Source organism: Mesitornis unicolor, unplaced genomic scaffold (assembly GCF_000695765.1).
Source record: "Mesitornis unicolor isolate BGI_N332 unplaced genomic scaffold, ASM69576v1 scaffold51670, whole genome shotgun sequence".
Classification (NCBI taxonomy): domain Eukaryota; kingdom Metazoa; phylum Chordata; class Aves; order Mesitornithiformes; family Mesitornithidae; genus Mesitornis; species Mesitornis unicolor.
Window position 1 is genome coordinate 1 of NW_010160054.1, and position 17,451 is coordinate 17,451.

At 48.8% G+C, this 17,451-nt stretch overlaps 1 protein-coding gene across 1 annotated transcript in view; it reads left to right on the forward strand.

The window, feature by feature from the left end:
• Nucleotides 1–7: 7 nt before the first annotated feature.
• Nucleotides 8–17,451, forward strand: part of PCDH19 (protocadherin 19) — a gene marked incomplete at both ends in the record, with an annotated part of 30,361 nt that continues 12,917 nt past the window's right edge. The window contains 2 exons of the mRNA XM_010188573.1: nt 8–2,073; nt 5,102–5,429. Coding sequence (XP_010186875.1) covers nt 8–2,073; nt 5,102–5,429 — 2,394 coding nt within the window. The remainder of the gene's footprint in view (nt 2,074–5,101; nt 5,430–17,451) is intronic.

Sequence of the window (17,451 nt, forward strand, 5' to 3'; positions counted from 1 at the left end):
CAAGTACTCTGTGGAGGAGGAGCAGCGGGCCGGCACGGTGATCGCCAACGTCGCCAAGGACGCCCGGGACGCCGGTTTCGTGCTGGACCCCCGGCAGCCTGCCGCCTTCCGGGTGGTCTCTAACTCGGCCCCCCACCTGGTGGACATCAGTCCCGGGTCTGGGCTGCTGGTGACCAAGCAGAAGATCGACCGGGACCTGCTGTGCCGGCAGAGCCCCAAGTGTGTCATCTCACTGGAGGTAATGTCCAGCTCCATGGAGATCTGCGTGATCAAGCTGGAGATCAAGGACCTCAACGACAATGCACCCAGCTTTCCCACTGACCAAATCGAGCTGGAAATCTCGGAGACTGCCAGCCCTGGCACTCGAGTGCCACTGGAGAGTGCCTACGACCCGGACTCGGGCAGCTTTGGTGTGCAAAGCTATGAGATCACCCCCAATGACCTATTTGGCCTGGAGACCAAGGCACGGGGTGATGGGTCCCGCTTTGCTGAGCTTGTGGTGGAGAAGAGCCTGGACCGCGAGACCCAGTCTCACTACAGCTACATGATCACGGCGCTGGATGGTGGGGACCCGCCCAACTTTGGCACAGTAGAGCTCAGTATCCGTGTCATTGACTCCAATGACAACAACCCACTCTTTGAGGAGCCAGCCTACACTGTCAGCGTGCCTGAAAATGCTCCACTGGGTACTCCGGTCATCCGCCTCAATGCCTCTGACCCGGACGAGGGCACCAACGGCCAGATCCTCTACTCCTTCCACAGCTATGTCTCCGAGCGGGCCCGGGAGCTCTTCCAGATTGACCCCCAGAGTGGTCTCATCACGGTGAGTGGTGCCATTGATTATGAGGAAGGTCATGTCTACGAGCTGGATGTGCAGGCCAAGGACTTGGGCCCTAACTCCATCCCTGCCCATTGCAAAGTGACCATCAGTGTCCAGGATGCCAATGACAACCCACCCCTCATCAACCTGCTCTCTGTCAACAGCGAGCTGGTGGAGGTGAGCGAGAATGCCCCGCCAGGGTACGTCATCGCCCTGGTGCGGGTCTCAGACCGTGACTCGGGGGCCAACGGGCGGGTGCAGTGCAAGCTCCTGGGCAACGTGCCTTTTCGGCTCCAGGAGTATGAGAGCTTCTCCACTATCCTGGTGGATGGGCGGCTGGACCGGGAGCAGAGGGACCAGTACAACCTCACCATCCAGGCCAAGGACAATGGCGTCCCATCCCTGCAGGCCACCAAGTCCTTCACTGTCAAGATCACCGATGAGAATGACAACCATCCCCACTTCTCCAAGCCCTATTACCAGGTCATTGTGCAGGAGAACAACACCCCGGGGGCCTACCTCCTCTCGGTCTCAGCCAGAGACCCTGACCTGGGCCTCAATGGCAGTGTCTCCTACCAGATAGTGCCCTCCCAAGTCAGGGACATGCCTGTCTTCACCTATGTTTCCATCAACCCCAACTCTGGAGATATCTATGCTTTGAGGTCCTTCAATCATGAACAGACGAAGGCCTTTGAGTTCAAGGTCTTGGCAAAAGACGGGGGTAATCCCTCTCTGCAGAGCAATGCCACTGTCAGGGTGATCGTCCTGGACGTCAACGACAACACCCCCGTGATCACGGCCCCACCGCTGGTCAATGGGACTGCGGAGGTGTACATCCCCAGAAATGCGGGGGTCGGCTACTTGGTGACGGTGGTCAAGGCAGATGACTATGACGAGGGTGAAAATGGCAGACTTTCGTACGAAATGGTGGAAGGAGACAGAGGATTTTTTGAGATAGACCAGGTCAATGGAGAGATAAGGACCACCAGAGCCTTTGGGGAGAACGCAAAGACAGCCTACGAGCTGATTGTGGTGGCTCACGACCATGGGAAAACATCTCTCTCGGCTTCTGCCTTGATTTTGATATACCTGTCTCCAGCCCTGGATGCCCAGGAGTCCATAGGATCTGTTAACCTCTCCCTGATTTTCATTATTGCCCTGGGGTCTATCGCAGCCATTCTTTTTGTCACCATGATCTTCGTGGCAGTCAAGTGCAAAAGGGATAACAAGGAAATCAGGACCTACAACTGCAGGTAAAGACATCTTTGTTTCCGTGCAGCTGCAGGTCTGCTTGGATTTTTGCCATCATAGTTACTTTTCCATTTGCTGCTGTATACTTGGTGGGGGAAGGGGGTGATGGTGGTAAATTTGCTGTGAGAACAAAAGTGAGGTTCACATCCCTCTAAGGAAATTTTTATGCTTTAAAAAAGCTCTCTTCTGTGAGGAGAGCAGCAACCTGTGCTGATTTACGAATTGACTTAATTGTGCGGCTTGACAATCTGTTGCAGCATCCTTGATTTTACACGCTCCTTCACAGGAAGGGGGGAGAACAGTTTTATAGCATCAGGGCTGGTTCCCGCGGGGAGCCCCCCATCCCCAGCGCAGCTTGCCAGCGGGGGAAGCTCCCCCAAGCCCACCGCAGCATCCCCGCAGCAGACAGGGCGAGTGTCTGCCGTGGCATCCGCAAGCCCTCTCTCGTCGTTCAAAAGAGCCATTGTGCGCCCGATGCGGCTCCTCGCCACGGCTGATGATGGGGCCAACTGGATCAAACAGTGGCGAAAAATCAGCCAGTTCGCCCCGACGCGCTGCTCCAGCCGCTGGCGTGGCCGGTTGGGCTGGGGGCGACGTTGTGAGGGCGGATTTTTTGCAGCGCTGCGTTATTTTGCCCTGGCTGGATGCGTGCTCCTGGGTCCGAAATGCCGGAGGGGAGGTCAGCCCCGCGCCCGGAGTGGCTGAAAAGCTGATAGGGGAAATCCAGTCCCCTGAATATGTAACAGCCCGGCGATTATTGTCTCTCTTTTACTATTCTCTGTGTTACACAAGTTAGGAGACAAATGCTAACCACACATGAATATCAATCAGATGCCATAAAAGAGCAGCTGCAATGCCTCATAAATGGTTTAATCCTGTTACTAGTGAAGTAGCCATGACTTCTTCATTCCTTCAGCACTGAGTCGTTTCAGAGGGGAAGGATGGAAATTAATTTTGCACTACCTTGGAAACGCTCACTGGCCTCTGGCAATTCTGCAGCGCAGGGGGTTGTGCAGTCTTTTAAAGTTTTATTTACGTGGAAATAATGCTGAAGAGTTTGGTTTTTACACCCTGTTTTCACAGTGTAAAGTGAGTTTATAAGCCTTTTTTTGCTTGATGGGGGAAAAATCATCTGCAAATAAAGGTCGGTCTGTGCTCTATTATGGGAAGTGAAAGCTCATATACCAGATTTCTTGCCGGCTCGGCCCATTAAATGAGAACAGGACCTGAATGAATACAAATGACATTGTAGTGGTGCCCCTAAGAGCTTCGCACATATGTATAAGCCCTGGGTTTACTGTGATGGCTTAGGGATTAATGAAGTGCAGTTTAATTAAATAATTGGTCAATAGAGAGAGGACAGCAAAATGAGTGCCTGCAGGAAATAATTGGGCTCTCACATTGCCAAACTTAAACATTTAGGTAAACAAAACAATTAAAGCTTCATCAAGCATTGTTAGACGAGTCAGCAGCATATAGATTGTTGGCACAACACAAGTCCCTGCCTTCCCATGATTTATTTGCACACTCAGGGGTATGCGCGGCTGTTATCAGTGTGCAGGAGACGCTGCAGAGGCAGGGATACACCAGGTAGGCTCAACAGCAGCTGTGGCCATGGGGCACCCTCTCCCCGCGCTGGATGCTTTGCCAGTGTCTTATTTTAAATGTTCCTCCCAGCAGCTGCTCGAGAATCTTTATAAAATGTGTAAATTTATGAGGCACATCAGGTTATACAGGAGCTGTTCGACTTGGTGGCATTGTCATGCTCAGGCAGTCAACTTTCTGGAAGAAGAATATTTGTCCAATATTTGCTTTTCTAGATAAACTGTATTATTTATTAATCCCATTATTTCCCATTATTTCTGTGGCAGCTATTGGATTTTTATATTTTCTTTTCTTTTCTTTCTTTCTTTCTTTTTTTTTAAATACTGAAATAATAATAAGAAGAGGAGCAAAGTCCTGACTTTCAAATATGTATTTCTGACTAGGGGTAGCATCTGATGTGCTTCTCTGGGAAATAATGAGCTGCCCAGTGCTGTGCATGCACAGATTCATCTGGGGGGCATTGGCTGAGGCTGTGTTGCTCTCGAAGGAAAGAGGAGCCACAGTCACTCTGAGCCGAGCACACCCAGTTAGTGCAATGCGCAGTCATATTTGTCGTTATTTGCTCAGGTGGTGTTTTACAATAACTTTTTTCCTCTAGTGTTTTGCAGCAGGCATTCAAGGCACTTTGTCACTTGATTCTTTTGGCAGGTGGGAAGCAAAGAGGGAAAGAAAGGCAGAAAAAAACAAGCTTGCAGTAAAAAAAAAAAGGTCAAAAAGGATCATTTCTCTTTGCAAAACAGAGTTGTTGTTCTCCAGTTTCTAGAAGATGAAAACATTTTCCAGCAGAAGGGGGGGGTGTGTGTCAGGGGGAGAGGGAGGAATAAGATGCAGTTGGAGAAAAGATTTCAAGTTATCAGGTATTATCAGGAGACAGTCAAAATACCAGCAATTTGGTTAAAGCATTAATAAACAAACAGCCTTTGGAGTGTGAGAGAACAGAGTGTGCCAGCTAGGACTGCTCCTGGGTCTGCCTTATTTACTGCTACGGAAAATGAACTGGGAAAAAAATCCACTATTCATTTTGAGTTTTCATTAGGACACCAAATTAAATCACTTTTTAAATCCTTATTATGCATGGAAATTAATGCAGGTACACTTTTCAGTTCATGGATTTTAACATCTCCATTTTTCTCTTCTGCAGGCTGGACTTTACTCCCAGTAACTAAATACCAGCAATTATAAACACTAGAAAAACACAGAGGCATTCTTCCTTCCCATTATTTTTCATATTTGGTCTGAAAGCATTATACATATGAAAATAAGCTAAAGACTGTGTCATACCACCAGACTCAAAACATGACGTAATGTGCATGATTAAGAAGCCTGCACAGAGATGGGGGCCAAGCCCTCTGGGTTTCTGCGCGTGTATTTAGCAGGGCAGGGTTCGGAATGCTCCCAACTATTCATTTTCCTTCTGTCCCCCAGAATTGCAGAATACTCCTATGGGCATCAGAAGAAATCAAGCAAGAAAAAGAAGATCAGCAAGAATGATATCCGGCTGGTACCACGGGATGTGGAAGAAACAGATAAAATGAACGTTGTGAGCTGCTCCTCTCTCACTTCATCCCTCAACTACTTTGACTACCACCAGCAGACCCTACCACTGGGCTGCCGCCGTTCTGAAAGCACCTTCCTCAACGTGGAGAGCCAGAACAACAGGAACGCCGGCTCCAACCACATTTACCATCACACCTTCACGGGGCAGAGCCCCCAGCAGCCCGACCTCATCATCAATGGGATGCCGCTGCCAGAGGTGAGTGCGGGTGGGCAGCCTGGGGCATTGCTAACAGGTTTGTGCCCAGACTGCAGCATGCAGGTCTGTTGGCATAAGCGCTGCTGACACAACGCATCAGGTGGTTTCTGTGCACTGGACACCCTGGAGTGAGGGAGTGGTAGAGGATGGTCAAGGGGGAGTAGTGGGCACCCACCTTTTGGGCTCCGGGGCAGTCCTCACATGTGGTCGTGGGTGGATGTTTCACCTCGAGACACCACAGAGACCCCCAGAAGTGCCCAGGTGGAGATGCTGGCATGGCCGGCCAGGCCAGGCCGCCTCCATGCTGCCAGGAGGCTGGAGGTTGCTGCTTTGCAAGTGGATTCTGAGTGTGGTGGTGCACAAGGGAAGAGTTGCTCATTGCCTTCACGGGAGGTTTATAAAAGGCTGTTGAAAGTGGTGTTGGTGGCCATTGCTCTGGAGTCAGTAGGTTTTGCTGGGGATGCAAACAGTGGAGAGCGCCCCTGATGTTACTGCCTGTACGCCTGGCCCCGTGCTGTCCTTCTCTGTGCAGAACGGGCACTCACCAGCTGGCATGGGAGGGATGCAGTACCTGCCAAAGGCAGGGAAGGGAACTGCTCTGACCCACACCATCCTCATCAGGTTCTTCTAATTCATTGGCTTTCCTGTACATCACAGGCATCATTTAGTGTTACTTGTTTGTTTCTCTTTGAATTATTGTTTGGTATTAAGCAAAACAATCAAAGGTTTGTCATGTTTCCTGCTTTGAACGGAATAACAAAGCTGAAATAGCAGCTAAAATATTTATGGCTTGCTCTGTTTTGCGTTCGGTGTGCTGGTGTAAATGCAAAATGATGCTGCTCAAGGCAGTGGAGCTGCTTCAGATTTATCCTTGCACTATGGAGAACAGAGCCCAGCCCTCTGCAAGTGTCTGCAGGGCTGCTGGAGAGGGTTGATGTCGACAGCCCTGATCCAGCACCATTTCTTTCTTTCTTTGGCAAAATATGTGTTGAACCATGGTGTTTAACCTCTCGTAAGGCCACAGAACCAGCTCCCGAGAAGTCACGTATGATTGTTGGCCCAGTTTTGGGGTGCTCCCAGCCCAAATGCCCTCCCTCCCAGCCTCTCCTGCCTTTGCATGCCCAGGCTCCTTGCCGTACGGCATTGCCTTTTCAATGTTACCCATGGAGATGCTGCGAGGAGGCAACTTCTACACCAGTGCACCAGCACAGCCCAATGCAGCTGCCTGTAGGTGCGAGGGGTAGGAGCCTTATCTGCATTTGGGAAGGTATGGTGGGGGCAAGAATTAAAGCTTGTTTTAACTTCTGTCCGTTTAAAAGTGGTAGTAGGGTTTCTTAGCAGTAACTGAATGGCAATGGACATGAGCACTCATATATTCTACTTGTACGTGTCCAGCCATAGAGCTGGGTGGGCTCTGATGCTCACCTGTGCTCTTTGTGGAGAACCAGTTGAGGCTCAGGGTGCACAGCTGCCTGGGGGATGCATCCCAAGACTGTGAGTGACCAACATCGTTGCAATGCTGGGGGCAGTGATCCCTGAGGAATTCCTGCCTTCCTGGAGCTGGGTCATTTGGAGAGGGGTCTTGGGGGTGTTTCTGGCTGGTCCCTTGCTAAGGGCACTGAGCAGTGGAGCACCCTGTCAGCTTGTGATTCATTGCCACAGACAAAATTCAGTCATAAAATCCATCACACATCGGCATTAGCTGGAAGTCCGTGCCAGCAGCAGGAGGTCTGTGGTGCCAGAGGGAGGGAAGGACCATCAGGAACATTATGGCTCATCTGATGAAGTTAACAGGCAGCTGTGGGCAGAAGGCAGGACTGCCCACATTCCTCCCTGACACAGCAGTTAGCCTGAGGTCCAGCAGGATGGGGGTCCCCAGAGACCCCCACTGCGCACCCTCCTGTGAGGGAACCAGGACGCTTCTTTGTTCTCCCTGTGTCTGCAGCTTGCCCCATTTCCCTGTCACTCGTGCAGGTAGGATGTATTGCAAAGAGCTAGTATCTTGCCTTGAGAAATAAATTTGTCTCTTTTAACGAGTGTCATGGAGTGTCAGCTTAAAATGTGCCCTCTAGCAGCCCTGCAGGCATGCAGGGGGGCAGCTGACAGCTCTCCAGCCCTGCCTGGGGACCAGCAGCTCTCCAGGGGTTGCTCTCGGAGACAGCAGCATGTCCTGGCAGGGGACTGCTTGCTCCCTGGGGTTGCTTTTGGACAAAAGGGCAGGGCCAAGTCACGGGGGAGGAGAAATCCCAACTGGAAGCTGCTTGGAAGTTTGCTTTAGGGTGGGAACTTTTTTTTTTTTGGCAGAGAGCCTCTGTGTAATGCTTCCAGCTGTTGTAAGGGAAGTTATCCCACTGGCAGTGTGGGTTCAACTGGCTCGTAAAAATCCTGAGGGTGAGTAGGCCTAGCAATGACCAGAGTGACAGACCTGTCCCAGCACACAGAGTGACACAGAAACTCTGTAAAAATTGTTTCCATGGAGGAGCATCGCAGTATCGTGCCCACCATCACCCATTGCTGCCTTAGTAGATGCTGCTGGTGTGATGATATGCGTATGAAGTGTCCTACTGGTACACCTCCACGTGGTGATGATTTAATAAACTAAATTTCTGCCCATGTCTGGAGTTCCCAGAGCCAAACTGTTCCTTGCAGCGCATCCAGTGGGACTTTCTCTGAGCTGGTTTGAACCGCCTCCAGTGATGAGGCCGCTGGCATTTCCCCCGGGAGCTTTTACGAGGTGTCAGCATTGGGGAGATATTGCTGCTGCTCCACCTGGGAGTGACTTTTCCTGATGGGAAGGCAAAGCATTGGTTGATAAATGATAAAATATGGAGGTAAACGTGTTGCTGGCAGTGTCACTTAGCGTGTGATGGTTGTGGCTGGGAGGAACTGATTGCCACTGCAGATGCGTGCTGTCCTAGCAGTGGTGGGTTTGCAGCGTAGCTGGTCTTTAACATGAGGCTCATTTACTTCAACAGTCAAGAACTTGGAAATAAAGTCCCCAGGGATGGGTTGTTTGTGGAGCTTCAGGAGCTGTTTCCTCTGCGGCGTGGTGGCGGTATGTGCGGTGGCAGGTCTCGGGGCTGGTGGTGCCAGTGGTAATTGGGCTTGTAGGTGCTCCCCACCTTTCCCTGCTGATCCAGAAAATATTAAAATGTCATGGCTGTGAGGGCTGCAACCCTGCTCTGAGGATGCAAGAAAAGTTTGAGACAACCCTTGAAAAGCTTTTCCCTTCAGGTGGAAACTGGACTGAGCTGCTGGCTCTGCTTGTGCCAGGGCATGGCTGCCAAGAGAGCATCGGGAGGTGGCAGGGAATGTCTGGGGGAGTTCTGGCCCTGCTGGGACTCGGTGGTCCCTTGGGTGCTGAGGTGCCACTAAGGGGCCCTGCCCACAGCCTTTTAGCATCCTCGTGGCTGCAGGCAGCGATGGCAAAAAGCTTTTGTAAGCGGCTCTGATGAGCATGGCTGACAGCAGGAGGCTTGGCCCCCGTTAGTATTTTGGCTTGTTTTGCAGGAGGGAGAGTGGGACATGTTTGAGCTGCAAGGGCATTGCCGGTCAGAGGCTTTGCTGCTGCTGAGGGCTTTTTTTTTTCTTCCTGCCTAGCTGGAGGAGAAGTCAGCTTTGAAACCAAAAGGGCTTGTTGTCAGGTTTTGCATGTATATTACTGGAAGTTGTATCAGGAGATTAAAAATCAAAATTAATAGGAGTGATTAGGCAGCTTCCTTGATAAAAATGCATGTTGCATTGGGATGGTTTGGAAACTGGTCTGAATGCTGAGCCTTTTTGGATCCCCAGGACACGACTTGCATGTAGAGCAGCCACCCTTGGGTAACACTTACATGCCTGGATTTTGACTTCATGGTTTTAAAATAAAACAATGTGTATGTAATGGCTGCATCTGTGTTTCAGAGACAGTTTTACATCCAAAATCTGCTCTACTTTGAGAAACAGTGCCAAAGCATCGTGTGCTGCCCTGACATGGAGAGCATCCCCTGGGGCATGGTGGCTTGTTCTGCCCCTCAGTGTCACGGCCATTCCCTGGCAGCACCAGGTGTGGGAGAGGTGAGGAGGTGTGAAATGGAAGTGAGCAAGTCTCGTTTGAGAGGTTGGATGTCCAAAGGTGGAATTGGTGGGGAGGTTCAGGACCGGCTCTCTCTGGGGGTCCAGGATGGCCCCATTGCGGCAGCGGTGCCATGAGCAGGGTGTGGGTCAGGCATGGCCCTGCTCTGGTGCAGGGTTGGTAGGCCCCGATGGAGAAGGTCAAGGTGAAGCAGCCAGTGGTCCACCAGGACTCGAGTTCTTCGGGGACCCGCCTGCCTGATAACCCGCAGCCCCGGCACTGGGGATGTTGTGGCTGTGGTGACCCACCATCTCTTGAGCTGGTGGCCACCATCAGTAAGATGGGGAATTACTGCTTTTAGTGATAATTGTGATCTAATCCCCCAACCTTGATACACTTCCATGTAATCCTCACTCACACTGATTTCATTTGGGCTCCTTGTGGCAGCGGGGATTATTTAAGTGAGCAACAGTTGCAGGATAAGGCCCTGGTGGTTTCAGATATGCTTTTTACTACCTGGAAAGCGTTCTCCTCACTGTAGGAAATGGTTTTCTAAGCACAATAGAGCAATTTTCGTTTCAGGCGGCACCGGCAGCTTTTGCTGTGGCTATCTGGCGGTGTTAACTAAAGTACATTTCTTCAACACACAAAGATTTTTGTTTTGTAAGAAATGAAATCAGCGTGGCTGTTCCTCTCTCTCTGTCATTTCTCTACTTGTCAATTCTTTCTTCCCCTCCAGCTTATCCTCCTCTGCTAGCCTTAAAAAGCCCCCAAAGTGTCTGTTATAATCACATTTTGTGTGTTACAACCAGAATGAATGTACTCACTTTAATATGCTGGGTTTGAGGAAATCAGTTTCTGTCTGGTATTACAGACAATTTGTTATAAACCATGCCATTTAGAAGTGAAGGGCCTTCCTTTAGTGTAACACTGGGGAAACGTCATGATACATAATTGGAAGGGATTTGGCTTGCTTCTGAGTAATACTGTGTATAGAGCAGGGGAAAAAAGAAAAAAAAGAAAAGGAGACAATTTCCAGCCCAGCAAAAGTTTGCAGTGCTGAGACATGCCAGGCTGTTGAAATAAGGCTTATTTGCAGCAGAGATGATAATAATTAAAGCATTATCAGCGAAGATGTTGGACTCGTCGAGCGCCTGGCTTCGCAGTGAGCGTTCGTTGCCAGTCTTGTTTTCTCCTTGGGAGGTCACTGTAACTCAGCACTTTTTTGTGCCGGCAGTGCGCACTGCCGACTGACTGTGGGTCAGGGCTCCCACAGCCCCCCAAAGGGAGCAATGCTCCCAGTGTGATGTAACACCTGGGGAAAGCTGCCTGGTCCCCGCCAGGGCAGCCCACGGGCACGGCTGCACCTCCTGGGGTGTGAACCCCAAACCTCCCCTGGTGCTGCTCTCTGTGTTCACTCCAAATCTGCCCCAGAATTGGAAGTCCTGGCAAATCCCTCAGCTTAGCTACTCCTAAAATGTTTTGTGTATCGCTGCACGTTCCCTGACCTCTCTGAGCACCGGGTGCCGACATTATGGAAATCAGCAGCTTTTTATTCCATTCAAAGGTCAGCCTAACCAAATTATACATCTAATGTAATAGCTCCAAGCTCTCTGTTTGGACAAATTCATTTGAATACCTTGCAACAGAGATAAACACGCCAGCTCTCATTCATGTTTAACCACGTCTCTCATTGATGGCCACGCCTGTTGTGCTGTGTCTTAGGTGAGCCGGTACTTCAACACACTGTGGCTTTTGGGTGGGTGACATAGGGCTGCGAGCCCATCCCAGCACTGCTTTGGGTTTTCCAGCCTGCAGTGGGGTCCTGGCTGGGCGGAACCAAGGGGGTCTGCTGTAAGGGTCTGTGGAGGAGTTAGCAGTGGCAGTTGCCAGGCTGTAAAAACCCTCTCCTCTGATGGAAGACCTATATATAATGATTATTATGTTATATATTACATAATGTATATTATATATTGTATACTATCTGTGAGTATTATACGTGCTGTATAATATACACAGTATATTTATAAGCATATAGACGGTGTGTATAGAATTGTTACATATTGTACCTAATTATGTAAATAAGAATATAATATGTCATACATGTAACTATATATATAATTTGGTTTTATGCAATTACTTTGGGTCTTATTGTTCACTTTTACTGAAAGCAGAGAGGCTTGTCTTGTTTCCCTTTCAGTACATTTGAGTTTCTGGTGCATATTTCTGATGCACCTCTTGATTGTCGAGCCTGTAAAAAGAGCTCCTACAACTATATTTACATGTCAGATAATAATTTTCCCTTAAATTAGGTAAAATTTATAGTAAGTTTTTGTTTAGATTACATCACAAAGGTGGTCTTGCATGCTGCTTATGGCCTTTCTTGCAGTAGTTTCCAAATTGGCTCCTGTTGTATTGAGCGATTTGAACTCTGTGGTTTCTCCCTGTCATTTAGTTTGCATAAAGCCCACACTGCATGCGCCAGCCTTGTTCAGGGCAAGCGCGCGTTGCCTTTCAATAACCTTATGTGCATCTGCTTTGCTACATGAAGAGTCATATTTTCCAGCTGCCATCTCCTGAAGCCACTTCTGAGGGTTTTGAGCAAGTGAAGCTCCTCAGCCAGGTGCCCTCCCAGGTCCTCAGGCTCCTGCCCTTGCCAAGTGTGCCCTGCTGGAGTCTTTCCTAAATTACCATCAGGCAGAACCCTGCCTACCCTCCGTCCCCTGCTTGCCTCCATCCCTGGGTTTCAGGCTCTCCAGTGATGAGCCTTCTCTCCTCCTGGGAGACTTCTCCTCTTGTGCCCTCCGAGGGTAGCTCCTGCCCTCATCCAATTGCTCAGATGGGGGGACCCCTGCCCTGCCTGCTCCTCCTTTCCTGCCCAGCTTCTGTGGGGCTGGCACAGCCTCACCTCCATAAATGATTAGATATTGTTCCCAGTAGAGGCTATAGTTGAATTCCAATCATTTTATGTTAATTAAAATACAGGATGGTCTTATTTGTAGCATAAATAGTTGTAATCTGTGTACTTATAAGTGTAATTATAATTTAAATTAGAGCGTGCTCTGAGTTGGCGATGGATGGGGTGCTCTGTAGGCAGGGCTGTGTGCTGGCTGTCTCCTGGGGTCCCCTGCAGTCCCAGTTTCCACCATCCCCAGGAGAGCATCGCCCAGAGCAAAGCTCACCGAGGCTGTAGCTGGCTCCCGATTTTGCTGTTCCTGTTGAGGCAGAGCTTGCCCATGACACGCGTTGGAGCATTTGCCAGAGAAGAGACCGCAGAATCGCTGCTTCAGTGTCTCCCTCTAGTTTGTAGTCTAAATTTGGAGTGAAGTAATGGCTTCTGTCAGCTGGACAAGTGATTAGTATTTAGCCTTGAAGTGATTCCCTGTTTAACACAAATTACGGTGGGTTCTCGTTAGGCTGGGGAAGGCTCGAATGTGGCAACCGCTGTTGCCGCAGTGGACAAATGCGTGCCACAGGTACTGCAACGCATACCGAACCCCTCGGCACCCTGCAGGTCACCCCGCCCCTCCTCAGACTCAAACTGTCGTGGAGGGTGGTGACAAATAGTGGAGGTCTGCGTGCGTCAGAGCTGTGTAGACGAGGTCCTCATCTCGACACTCTGTTGGCCGCCAGAGATCTGGATGTGAGTCCTTCGTGGTTCTCATGGGGATCTGGAGCTTGTCGGATTATACCATCTTTTGTAATGGCAGGTGTATGCCACAGGGCAGGTTTTAAAATTCCGGTGTTGGTGGATTGCATTAACCCATCCTAAGTCAGGTATGTAAAATTCCATTAAGTGAACACCCTCTGGCATTTTCTCACCCGTGCTCGAGCTCTGCAGGCTATGCTAATGCAGTGCGTTTTCTCATCTATTAGGAGGATGATGGCTTTAAAATAATAAGCAGACCTACAATAGTGCATGCCGAGTACAATTTTGTGAAAGGCTCTGCAGATGTTGCCTCATTCAATCTGGGTCAAAAGGAGTGTTTAGAATCATAAAGGTTAGAAAGAGATCAAATAATTTGGTGGTTTTATTGCTGAATAATGTACTTGGAAAATATCGTTCACGATTATTAGACTAAGTGAGTACAGAAAACACAGGACTCAATAGTAATTTCTCAGTATTGGCTGATTTTACTGTTTTTATAATGTAGCTAAATTCCCTGTTATTGATTCTAGCATCAATTATCGATCTGGAAATCTAAATGTATGTGCTCGTGGGAGCACATGGCAGCCGGACAATTAGGGAATAAGGCTTCCGCACTTCCCTGCAGCGCCTGGCAGTGGGCAGCACTCCTGAGGGGCACATTGGTGCTGCTTTTGGGAAGCTAGCAGGATTTTGGGGAGCTGTCATTGCAAACTGAGATGAAATAACAGAAAAACCACCCATTTCATATGGATTCTTTTCCATACCTGGGAGTTTATATGAACTGAGTCATGCAAACCCAGATGGGCTGGGATGCCAGCTCCAGGTTAGGGGCTCAGTGCCCGCGCCTGCGACTCCTGTCTCCTGCTCCTTCCTGGACTTTTTGTATTCAGATTCACATCTGGATGCTCTGGCAGGGACCCAGCTTCAGTGACATTTAGTAATCAAATCCACACGGATATTGGCTTAGAAACAGCAACCAAACTTGTCTGCCTGGTGAATCACTTTTCCTGACGTTTGCGAGTGGTTTCTCTGAATTCTTGTTCAGCCCCCTCTGCAGCTGGGTCCCCTCCCTGGGTGGGAAAATACCATGCTTGGGCTGAGATCCTTCGCCGTACGTGAGTTTGTTGCAGTGCTTGGGTTAGTGAGACCAAAGCTATGATCCCATATGTGCTCTACATCCTGTGGTGAGCCCATGTACCAGAGCCAGCAGCATTGCTGTGGGAGCCACGGGCTCCCACCAGGCTGGGGCTGGCTCAGCCATGGGATGGATTCCTTTGTTTGGAAAAAAAAAAAAAGATTAATTTTGGTATATTTTAATCTCTTGTTCTCTGCACTTAGTTGTTGTCAGCATTAATATGCCATTAACACATGTTCATTAGGAGGAGAATGATTGTACCCTGCAGAATATGTGGGAAACCTTCATTAGGCACTAACATATTGAACTGAGCTGCAAACTTCACTTGGGAAAACTGGGGAAGGTTCTGCTCAGCATCAGGTTTCCCCAGTTTCTCCTCACTGGTCTGATAACTGCACGTCATCTTCTAGCACATGCTTTTTGCCAGGGCTGTGGGCACTGAAATCCTTCTAGGGACCTCAAATTCTTTTTTTCCCCCACATCAAAGATGTTCTCATCAGAGCTTATTTTGGCACGTGAAGAGGCCGTGAGCCTGTGTCCCCTCTCCGAGGGCTGTATCAGTGCTTCAGGCTTAACGAGATGAAATCTCTGCAGAGCTGGGAGAAGCTCTGGGAACAGATTTGTTGAGAAAGGAGGTGTCATTTCTACATCCTCGCTTTTCACACTGTAATGACGTTTTAAGCATTCATCTGGCCTTGCTGCCTCCAGTCTGAAGCCATAACCTGCCATGTGTGACAGGGCAATTGCTCGGCCTGGTAATGATTACAGTGGAGCCCGGCGTTGCTCCCTTGTTTGCTCGGCGCGTGGCAGCTCGAGGCATATGTGTGGTGCTCTCTTAAAGTCAATCAATAAGAATAATTGCAAGTTCAGGTGGGGGGGAGGGAGGAGAGTGCTGTAGCAGACAAATATTTGCAGATTAAGACCCTGTTTACATGCAGATGCCTCTTGTGATATGTAACAAGGGATGGAGAATAAGGACCATATGTGGTATTTAATCAGAATTTTTTCTAAATTGGGTGATTTCATAGATTTCCATGGAGCTGACAGCTGTCTTCTGTATTAGATGTGAGTGTGCTACCTTCATCCCTGCCCCGCTGTCCTGGTCTGCACAGGCTTTTGCAGGATTGTGCAGCGTTGGCAGTGGGGCGTTGCAGACCCTGAAACCTAATAATGAGGAAGTACACCAAAACCAGAGAGATGACCCATGATTATCTGTCATTGACAGGGAGGGAAATGAGGTGGTGAGGTGAGATACCAACGTGCGACAGGTCAGGCTTGGGAGCTTTTTGGTGTCTACCAGTGCCTTCATTAGAAGTAGAGTACTGTCTCCTGGCATATGGTGGCTGGATGGATGGACACTCTGGGCTGTCGAGGAGACGGGTTGGTGGCTGTCCCAGCTTCACCCAACTTCTCCTTGGTTATTTCTTCTACCACCTTAATGACTTTTCTCTCTCAGCCTGCCGTGCTGTCCACAGACTGAGCAGCCAGAGGCACCCTTCTAATCCCATCTCACCAGGTTGGAAACATGGCTGTGTCCTTCTGCTGGATGCTGCATGACTCATGTAATCACCATGCGAAATGCATCATTCATAAACTGTTTAGTGCGACCTTTTGTACAGTAGCACTAATTATTATTATCACAGAAGCCCAGTAAACTAGACTAGTAATTATTAGGGATTTATTTGAATGGACAGCTAAGCTATTCTTGGCAAGTTAGTCAAAGCAGTTGTCATGACAGCCACACAAATGTGTCTTATACATTGGGTTAATTAGGGTAATTAATAACTGTTGTTTTGCCCTTTTTAACAAGGTATTGCCTAGACAGTATTCAAAAAATAGCAATTGTACCTAACAGAAATAAGTCGTCTTCTAGCAGCAACCTTCAAATCACAAAATCAAAGTAGTAAATACCTGTCGGGTTGTCGTTTCACAAAGCAATGTGTCATCCATCTCCTTGCGCAAAGGCAGGGAGTAAAAGGCTCTGTTGCAATTTTTCTCCTGAGCTTCCCCAGCTGTGCAGCGTTGTCTGGAGATTTCTCATCATCATAATTGATATTATTATTTTTTATTTTAATGCTGTGCTGCTCCAAGCTGTTGTCTCAGAGGGGTCTCTGCTGTGCGTGGCTGCATACGGGTGGTGGGTAGTGAGGACAATCCCAAGGTGCTCCCATCACTTGGACCAGGCTCTGCGAGCAGCCGCACTTGAAGACAATTCTGAAGTCATGACCACGAATTACCGTTGTTTTGCTGGTGCATCGTCACCATCCTCATCAGGATGGCTGGTGCCAAGCCACTGAGTCCTTGCTCAGCAGAGCATCTGCTACTTTTGAAAGAAAGGTTTTGCTGAATAAATCATTTTGGTTTTGTCATAATTGTTGCTGACATTGAGTAACAGTAGTAACTAAATAACCAAGTAGCACTGAAGAACCTCAAAAGAAAAAATATACCCATGATTCCCACCTCAGGGAGCACCCTGGGCACCCCACAGAGGGTTTGCAGCCTGTGCTGGTGGTCCCCATCCCACACCAGTGTGCTGGGTGCTTGCCAGCACAGAGCACTGTCTCCCCAAGGACTGCAAGATTGGATGCTGATTATTAAAAATGGCCCAAGATTACAAATGCAACTGAGGAATATTACGTAAGTTTTGTAGAAAAATGACCTGAATAGATGAATGAAGACTCTGACTGCTTCTCCAGCTGCACCAAGCCCTATTTATATCACCTCTGGGCTTTCGGAGCCCTCTCTTAACTAAAACTTATTTGATAACACACATCTTTTAAAAAGAAAAGAATAAAAAAAAAAAAAGGAAAGAAGGGAAAAAACCCCTGAAGAAAAACACCTCTATGGAGAAGGTAGGGTTTTAATGAAGAAATATTTTACACCATTCTCCTACAAGCTTAGGGCTAATAGCCTGGAACTGGTACTTTGGCTCCTTAAAAAGCCCAACAAGACAAGCCAATTACGGCCTCTGAAACATTTTTATTTTTAGTTCCTTGTAATAGCAATTCATCCTCTGCTATGGTACATTAACTGGAAGGAACAAGAAGTAGTAAGGTTTTGGCATCTTTGTAATAACCAACGGGCTGTGTTTACCAGGCTGTTAATAATGCAGGGTGGGTGTCGAGCAGCAGGAGTAGGTAGCATGGGGCTGGAGAGAGGCATCCTGTTAGTGCCGGAGCAG